The sequence below is a fragment of the Pinus tabuliformis genome, chromosome Q (genome assembly GCF_031772625.1).
Source record: "Pinus tabuliformis cultivar Carrire ecotype Pingquan chromosome Q, CPIR1, whole genome shotgun sequence".
In the NCBI taxonomy this organism is placed as follows: Eukaryota; Viridiplantae; Streptophyta; class Pinopsida; order Pinales; family Pinaceae; genus Pinus; species Pinus tabuliformis.
The window spans coordinates 770,864,263-770,874,164 of record NC_142296.1 but is presented as its reverse complement, the minus strand read 5'-3'; the positions used below and the strand labels follow the sequence as shown (position 1 = coordinate 770,874,164).

The following is a 9,902-nucleotide window of genomic DNA, read 5'->3' as shown; positions in this document are numbered from 1 at the left end:
CCAACCTGCACAATCGAAATGACGGTACCCTATGTGTAGTGCATTGAAGATAAGGTCCCTTACTTCCTGACCCTCCATTCTCCACACTCCAAGCCCAATGATGGGCATTTTGTGGCCATTATTCAGTGTAATCGCAGCAGCTGCTCCTGACATTGCTGGAACAAAGACAAAGATGCAAGTGTGCCCAACAAAAGAGGGTCCTGTTCCTATTCCTGAGTAGAGTAGGACAGTGGGAAGCTAGCAGTAAAGTTCCGGACCATGTTCGCATCTTGTATTGGCATAATGCCCCTTATAATTTCAGAGATGGACACCATGATCCCGTCAGTATTAGTCATCCTGCCAGGTGGATTAAAGATTTTGTTTGGATTTGCTGAGGATTAAATGAAATGTGCTCATCTACTTTTCATAGTCGAATGAACTATGGTGGGAGGTTCGCATGTTTTCGGAAGACATTGCATAACTAGTATACCCCAATCGAGAGAAAAGGAAAGGTGAAATAGTTGTGTTGTTTAGAGATTAGAGGCGGTTTTTTGGGATGGGATCTTGGTTTTAGAGAAGAGCTCGGTTTTGGGATGTACTTATGAATAATAATAAAAAAATTATTTACTAAGAAATAGGAATGGAAAAGTAGGGTTCATAGTATGGAAGTGATAAATAACCATCAAGTGATAAAAAGTTCAGTGTTTTATAAGATAATGTTGAGTGAAATAAGAGCAACTTCCATCGAATCTTTATAGATAATGTTGAGTGAAATAGGAGCAACTTCCATCGAATCTAAAAAGAATTGAGCAAATGAGAATAGGTAGATGGCCTAATGTTATGTAATGAAGGCATGAGTGAAAGAAAGAAAACATGGATGCAATAATGGAATATCTACCTCAATATCTGTCCCACAAATAACAAGGAGCTAAAGAATTTTGTTATGGAGAAGTTTCGTAAAAGGGTATGGGGGAAAGAGTTGGGTAGAAAGAAGTAGTACATTGGGGAATTCAACCCTACTTGTGATTTACAACAAAAAGAGATCATTGGAGTTAGCATTTCGTGGAGGGCAATGGTTTTTATTGCTCAATTAAGGACCAACTCGCATCAACTTCGGTGTGAAACAAGACGGTGGAAAAGGCCTAAATAAGCTTGGGAAGAACAAGTGTGTATATTTTGCACGTCTGGGGCAGTGGAATCGGAAAAACATTTCATTTTAGAATATGATGCATTCAAAGACATGAGAAAGTTATGAGAACTTGTTAGCATCAGTTTCTTGGCATTGTCTTTTCAGCGAGGGGATTGTTGCAAGGTTGGGCCAGCTCATCATCAATTTGAATCGAAAAAAGATTGAATTGTAAAAAACAAAAAACATGAAACTAATGGTCTCATAGACTATTTTTAGTCTCGTGAACTTTAAAATATCATTTTATTTCATTTCATTTCCAAGTGATAAATAACGAAAAACACTAGTAAATGAGAATTTATTGTTAACAATTTATTATTTTTTTATAATTTCAAACTAAGAAATTAAATATGAAAAATAATATATATTTTGTTAATAATAATAATAATATTATCTATTTTTAAGGTCACGACCAAGCCAGACACCAAATTGGTGTATAAGACCCCTTGTTTAATATCAATTTATTCGTACTTTAAATGTTTTTGAAACGGAATAAATTGAGTTTGGATTATAAAATTATAATGGAGAATATTTTATGAATGGATTGAATTTGGATTATAAAATTATAATGGAGAATATTTTATGAATGGATTGAATTTGGATTATAAAATTATAATGTAGAATATTTTATGTTAAATTTAGATGAAATATCTACCACAAAGGTTTTTAAGGTACATTTATTTTACATCACGTTTAAGTGCCATAAAACATAATCACGTTTGAGGGGTATTTATCTACAATCACGTTCTCTTTTGTTAAAGTTAATGGATGTTCTTAGTGGTCAAGTGACTTGTAATCTCGTGTCTTATATATTTTAGGTAAATTGTTTAATATAATATAGGTTTTACCTTAATAAGATTGAATAGTTGTTTGTGTTTTAAAGGTTTATAAATTTCCTAAAAAAATATTAATAAATTTTGTTGAATTGTAAATTAATGGTCGTTGATTTTATCACATAATTTTTTTATTCTCTTTTAAATGTTAAGTATGGTCACATATGTTGTAACATTATTAAGGCCTAGAGGTAATCCTTCGTGTTATTATCTTGTTATTGACATTTTCGTGGATCTATTGTTAATGCATGACAAGTAATTTGTTTGGTTCCCATGAGATATAACATGTGCACAATTATGGTCAGATTCATCTCTACTTGGTGACAGCGTTCAATTGTATAAGTTAAGCAGAAATTTTTAAAAGATGGAGGAAGAAGCATATAGCAAGAATCTAGAAATATATCCCATGCAAAGAAGTATTAAGTGTTGAACTCTGACATGAAGCAAGTTTTTGAACCTCGCATTAATTACTTCATTAAGCTCATGTCTCTATTCAATTAATCTCCACTAATTACCACTCTAAAAGACAAGATGTGTGTGTGTGTGTGTGTGTGAATCATTGTTTTTATTTCATATGTAATTTGTGTGTGTGTGTGTGTGTGTCAATCATTGTTTTTACTTCATATGTAATTTGTGTGTGTGTGTGTGAGAATCATTGTTTTTACTTCATATGTAATTCTTATTAGCTATATCTAATCATGTAGTTGTCTTGACATGTCTCATGTTATGAAGTATTTTATTTTTTGCAATGAGAGTAGTGAAGTGCTATATAGTCTAACATGAGAGAGATGTTGTTAGGAACAAATATAATGTTACATTGAAAAAACCCAATAAATAAATAATTAGATACGTACATACACACACACACATATATATGAGAACATCTAAAAAAATTAAAACATCTTAGATTTATCATAAGCCTCGGTCTATCAAACACCTAAATTGATCAAATTTCTTAATGAGTAATTATTTTAGTCAATTAATATGAAGGAATTAGTGTCAAAGGACAAGAGCTCGAGTGGTAGCTAGCAGGTTTAACTCCCCCTACACCTAGGTTATATTCTCCAGAGACATGTTAGCTTGTGTGCCAAAAATTATGATGAGTAACTCCTATAAGCTCAAAGATTACTATTGATGATTTAAAGTTTATAGGTTCATAATATTCAATAGTCCATGGTATTTATGTTGACTTTAATAAAAAGTAGTCAATTTATATAAATAAAAATAAGAAACATTGAAAGTTCACACACATGAAATTTCTATATGAGAAAGTATATAAATAAACTATTCATTAATTTAATGTAGTGAAAACTTTCGAACTGTTTGCACCCAAAGGCGCTCTCTAGCCTAGTATGGTAGAGATGTTGTAATGCTTAACATTTTGACTCAGTCAAAATAAAACAAAAAATAAATAAATAAATAAAATAGCATTTTCGGACTCCAATCCACGGTTTTTCCCATGGTATTCTTAATCCATGGTTCTCCCATGGTATTATTTTCTAATGTGGCCTATTTAAAGACTAATAATTAAAACAACCCAGATCCATCTTAACTTTGGATCTACCAAGCACCGAGAGGGATCAAATATATTTTCACTCTAAAAGAGATTTGCACCTTAAGAGAGAGATTTGATCCCTCTCAGCACATGGTAGATCCTGAGTTAAAATAAATCTAGGTTGGTATATTAATTGTTGATTGGAGTAGACAAGAAGTATTATGCTTGTCGAAATGCTAAGACTAGCAGAAGAACATAAAAGACTACCACTTTAGTAGAATGTTAATTTATTTAACTATTTCCTAAAGTTAGACTTAGGAAAAAGTATAAGTTCCCAAGTTAACTTATGATTTAATCTCAGTCATTGAGAAGGAGATTAGGGTTGAGGTTGAAAAGATAAGAGGAGATAAAACGAGTTGGTGGCAAGTCAGTTGAGCACAAGCAGGTGTGAGAGAGAAGCAAAGGAAGAGCAAGGGTTTCAACAAATCGAAAAACTCAACATTCAAGAAGAAGAAATCGAGTCAAGGTCAAGCCTTTACAACCCAACACAGAGGTTTATTTGCACGTGTGATTGGATTGTTGGACTGCATAGGAATTTTACAGATCTAGTGTGCAAGAAGGGAATTGATTTAGCTGGAGAGAGAATGAGTTTTTTTCTTGTGATAAATTGGGAGGTTTCTCCCTTGTTGTAATTCTTAGAAGAAAATCTTTTGCTACAAAAGAATAATAAAATACACACAGTGTTGCAAGTTTTCCCCGAAGTTGGAGTTTCTTGGGTATATCTTGTGTTCTATGGTTGATGTGTTTGTCTTCTGATTTATTTTGTGTTGTGCATATCAAGTTATAAAACTATGTGTGTTTGTGATTTAAGTTTCCATAATATAAATTGTTTATACTTTTGGGTTTTTACACTTATGTGAAATCCCCTAGTTAACCTTTCTCTTTTGTAAATAATTGTAATTATTTTTAAATGGCTGAGAGAGGGACATGTATTCCATTGCTTGAGGAGGGAGATTGTTTGACGAAGTTAGTTGGTTTAAATATCAGTTATGGGCTGACTGAGTGGTTTTAATGGACCTGACTGTGTATTAAATTCAGATGAAATAAAGGATAGGCTTATGTGTCTTTTGGGCAAAACTACAAGCCAAGAAAGGACAAAATTTAATGGGTAGTATGGGTTGTGTTGTCGAGGTGGTTGGTCTGCGTAGACCAGTAAGGAAAAAAAGACAAAACCATCATGGTTAAGAAGGCATAGGGAATTACAACAAAGAATGAAATGGGAAAGAGATAGGGCATTCTTTCGATTCACATTCTCTCATACATTGTAGGAAGGAGGATTTGATGCACATAGAGAAAGAAGAGGAGGTTGAGGCTCCTGTGGCAAAAATAACCATGAGTCATATGTGTAGGCAGAGAATGGAATAGGAAAAAGGTATGGAGGTCGTGAGGATCTTAGAAGAGCAACTGAATCGTTGAGAGGGTAGAGGAGATCTTAGGACTGAGAGAATTGAGGAGAAGAGAAGCTTTGATGATAGCCATCTAAAAAACCCATAAGGATTACCAACTAATAATCACAAAGTAGTGGTTTTTCCCTACACGGCTGATAAATCCACTAGAGGCTTTGCTGCTTGATAACCTTTAAGAGATGGAGGCACGCAGGGGTAATGGGATGATAACACCTTATGGTAGTTCCATGGGATTGGGTTGAGAACACAGGTGGGATATTCCACTAAGTTGTTGGAAAGTGCACTATTATTCCTTCAAAGGTAACATAGTTAATAAACCCTCCATGTTACCAACTATGTCTCTCTCCACATCTGAATTAACTTTATGTGTCTAAAACCCTGGAGAAGTTGGGATGTTGATCTATAAGTCCCTCTCCATGGAATAATGCGTTCCTTGCCTTATGTGAGATATTTGAATAATTGGTGGGTGAAGGCAGGGTACCCTTGAGACATCATGTTTCAGCTAATGATATTGATTAAATCTCCCAAGTAGAATATGGTTGTATACCCATGAAGTGGTTCACCATGCTTACTTGGTTTTGATAGTTGGTGGGTGGAGGTGAGGTAGCTTTGAGACACCCTATTTTAGCTAAAATATTGGTTTGAAACTCCTTTGAAATCACTCCACCTCAAGCATTGGAATCTGGCTCGGGGGTGACAGCTACAAGAACGACTTTGTTGCAACTTGTCTATGGTTGGGTGGAGAGTTGAAGTCCCAATCTCAGTTGCTAAGCACATTTTAATAAGATAAGTATATTAAGTGTTTATGCATATGTTTAATGTGTTGGGTTTAATGCATGTGATGGTATTTGTTCATTGTGTCGGTTAATGCTTATGACATAATGAGAATGTATCTCTTTCTACTTATGATTCATGTCTCGTATATTATATGTTGGCCCAGAGCTATTAATTAGCTAGATTAATGGTCAGGGACATGAATTAGGCAGGAAAAATGTATTGCAGGTGTTGTGAATATCTTTATAGGAATAGGCTTATTCCTGTGTTCATGTTGGGCTTGAAATTTGGCTTAAGGTCTGTGTATGGTGAGATGAACACATCTCTGTTAATTAAATAGATAAAAAAAAACTTGGAATGATTGGGCTATTTGGCCCTGATCTAAATCCTACAAGCTCGGGAAGGATAGCATTTTAATTACTCATGTGAAGGTTTAAATATCTATGTATTTTTAGGTTGGGCCGAGGCCATGAGAAGCTCAGAAGAGATAGTGTAATGTCATATGAATATACACATGAGTGTATGTGTACAGTGGTCTAATAGCCACAGTCGAGCGTCTGCAAAGCTCAGGAGAGATAGAACCAGAGTGTGCTTCATAAGCCCTTAATGGCTACAATTAGACTTTAGCGTAAGTTCATATGTTTGCAAAACTATCGTAGCTGATCCATGGACAAATCCTTTCGCAATGGGCACAAAGTGAAAAATGGCCAATATTAAATGTGAGATATTGACGGCCAAGGAGAAGTTCAAGATGACATAATCCTGGAGGGGTTGCATCTCGGAGGCTGCAAGAGGTTATTCAAGAGAAACACCCCAAGGCTGAGAAGGATTGGGATGGCATGGCAAGGCCTGCAACACAGAGAAGGTCGAGATGATGTGGACGTTGTGCATTGGCCGGCGAAATAACCAAATCCCATGCAAAAAGGCCTAAAGCGACATTAGGAAGTGGAAGGCAAGACATGCTAGATGTGGAATATTATGGCAATCGATAGGAATAAGTTTGTCCCAGAGTCTGTCTCCTGAAGGTGGCAAAGAGCAGTGTTCCTAAGAGAGTCTGGATGACTCACCACTGGGTTGTCGTGGCAAAATAAGGGCCTTCTGTTATGCTCTTGATCTGTGAGAAGATTCTAGAATACCAACTATGCGAAGAAATACAACCCAGAACATAGAACAAAATGAGAAAAACAACAAGTATTTTATTATTCAAAGATGAAAGCAATGTTCACTTGCCTCTTCGAGGGGGTAACCTCCAGCAAAGCAGAGCTCGATTACAAAATAAGACACGACATTCCTCAATGGGGAGTCTCTATCCTTTACATAGGATTCATACATACAATACCATGGGTCAGCATCGTGGTTCTCTCAATACCATCTATCTAATACCATGGCTTGTTTGCAACTAACTGTGGTCCCTTTCCTAAATGCGGGTCAACCACTTACAATTATTAATACTGGATTTATTGACTCTTCAACTGACTATAACTGTGACTCAACATTATTACATAAATAAAGGGGTTAGGGTTGGACCCTAACATGCCCTCCCCCATAAAAACAATCTTATCCTCAAGGCTGAAGCTGCCGAAACTGCTAAAGAATAGTGGTTGGTTCCCAGGTCGCATCTTCTGGAAAGGTGTCTTTCCACTTGATGAGGACTTCCTTGATTGTGCGGCCACACAGATGTCGTTCTCGCGTATCGAGGACTTGTTCAGGTTGGAGCCAGAGTGAACCTTCTTCATCCAATTCAGGTGGACTGGTTTGAATTTTGCAATTGTTTCCCACCACTTTCTTGAGGCATGATACATGGAAGACTGGATAGATTTTTGAAGTTGGTGGTAAGGCTAGCTTGAAGGCTACTACTCCAATGCACTGAAGTATTTGATAAGGTCCGTAGAATTTTGGAGCTAATTTTTGACAGCCCTTATCTTTGAGTGATGTTTGCTTATATGGTTGCAGCCTCAAAGAATACCTGATCCCCTTCTTGAAATGTGCGCTCTGAACGATGTTGGTATGCTTGTTGCTTCATGCGATTATGAGCTTGATGGAGATTACCTTTGAGATGGGCTAGCATGGTTGCACGGTTCTGTAGGAGTTGATCCATTGCTTGCACCTTAGAGCATCCAGGGCGATAAGAAGTAGGTGAAGGTGGGAGTTGACCATACGTTGCTTCACATGGAGTCATCTTGGTGGCTACATGATAGTTAGTATTATACCACCGTTTAGCTAGAGGTAGCCACTGTACCCATTGATGTTGCTTTTCTAAAGTGAAGCACCTTAGGGATGTCCCCAAAAATTCGTTGATTGATTCGGTTTGACCATCAGTTTGGGGATGATAGGAAGTACTTAGTTGGAGTTGGGTGCCTTGTAGCTTGAAAAGTTCTTTCCAAAAGTTACTGGTGAAAGTTGGGTCACGATCAGACACAATGGAAGTGGGCATGCCATGCAGTTTGAAGATCTAGTCCATGAAATCTTGAGCCACCAAAGTGGGGGTAAATGGGTGGGATAGAGCGCAAAAATGAGCATATTCAGAAAGTCGTTCCACAACCACCATGATCACTGACTTGTTGCCTGACTTCGGAAGACCAGTAATGAAATCCATAGAAACATCTGTCCAGATTGAGGCAGGGATGGGAAATGGTTGTAAGGTGCCTGGTGACTTGACTGTTTCTCCTTTGTGGCGTTGACACACATCACATTCAACTACAAAAGTAAGAATGTCAGTTTTCATGCCTGTCCAAAAGAAGGAACGACGAGTGCGAGCATAAGTCTTTTGAAAACTTGCATGGCCTACAGTGGGAGATGAATGCAACTCTGCCAAAATGCACGTTTTGAGGGCGAATGTCGGTGATATAACTACTCTATCCTTATAGCGAAGAATCTCATCCTTCCAAGAGTATCCAACTGAGGAATTAGGATCTACTCTCAAGTTATTAATGAGTTGGGAGAGAGAGGAATGTGAAAACCATACCTTGCGGGCTTCTTTAATCCAATCTGGTATGGGAAGAGAGATTGATAGCAGGGTGCTTTCATCCTCAAATTGGCGTGATAAAGCATCCACTACTACATTGTCATGCCCTTTCTTGTAAATTATCTCATAATCATATCCCAACATTTTGGCCAATCATTTATTTTGTTGGGGCGAGGATAGAAGTTGCTCCAAAAAATATTTGAGGCTTTGATGGTCTGTGCAGATATGGAAACATCGCCCCAATCAGTATGGTCGTCAGGGATCTACTACATGTAAGATGGCCATCATCTCCTTCTCATAGGTAGAATGTCTCAGATGTTTCCCACTCAGTTGTTGGTTGGTGAAAGCCAAGGGTCGACCTTCCTGCATCAAGATAACACCAATACCAGTACCTGAAGCATCACATTCAATCACAAAAGATTTGGTGAAGTCGGGTAGTGCCAATATGGGAGTGGAACACATGGACTATTTGAGAGCCACAAAAGCCTGTTGTGCTACATGAGTCCAAAGGAATGAATTTTTCTTGAGAAGGTTAGTGAGGGGTCTAGCAATGCAACCATAATTGCGGACAAATTTGTGATAGTAGCCAGTGAGACCCAAGAATCCCCTCAAACACTTCAAGGTTTTTGGTTGGGGCCAATCTTGAATTGCTTGTATCTTTTTGGGATCCACCCAGACACCTTCACAACCCATAATGTGGCCCAAATACTCGACTTCTACCATGCCAAAAGAGAACTTGGACAATTTGACAAATAATTTATGATTCTAGAGCAGTTGCAAGAGTAGGTCTACATGCTGAAGATGTTTTTCCTAGGTGAGGTTGTAGATGAGAATGTCATCAAAGAAAACTAGGACAAATTTTCAGATATATGATTTCAGCAAGTGATTCATGAGGCTTTGAAAAGTGGATGGGGCATTACAGAGACCAAATGGCATGACCAAGAATTCATAATGGCCTTCATGAGTTTGGAAAGAAGTCTTGGGAATGTCTACTTGTTTCATGCATATTTGGTGATAGCCAGAGCGAAGATCTAGCTTAGTAAAGAATTAAGCCCCATGTAGTTCATCCATAAAATCATCAACAACTGGGATAGGGAATTTGTCTTTGACCGTAAGCTTGTTGAGGACCTTGAAGTTTGGACACATGCGCCATTCCCCATCTTTCTTGAGCACCATGACCATTGGTGATGAATAAGGACTGATG

At 37.4% G+C, this 9,902-nt stretch overlaps 1 protein-coding gene across 1 annotated transcript in view; it reads right to left on the bottom strand.

The window, feature by feature from the left end:
- Positions 1–371, bottom strand: part of LOC149221762 (NADP-dependent D-sorbitol-6-phosphate dehydrogenase-like) — a 55,135-nt gene extending 54,764 nt beyond the window's left edge. The window contains exon 1 of the mRNA XM_089385228.1: positions 6–371. Coding sequence (XP_089241354.1) covers positions 6–153 — 148 coding nt within the window. The 5' untranslated portion in view covers positions 154–371. The remainder of the gene's footprint in view (positions 1–5) is intronic.
- Between the last annotated feature and the right edge of the window lie 9,531 nt (positions 372–9,902).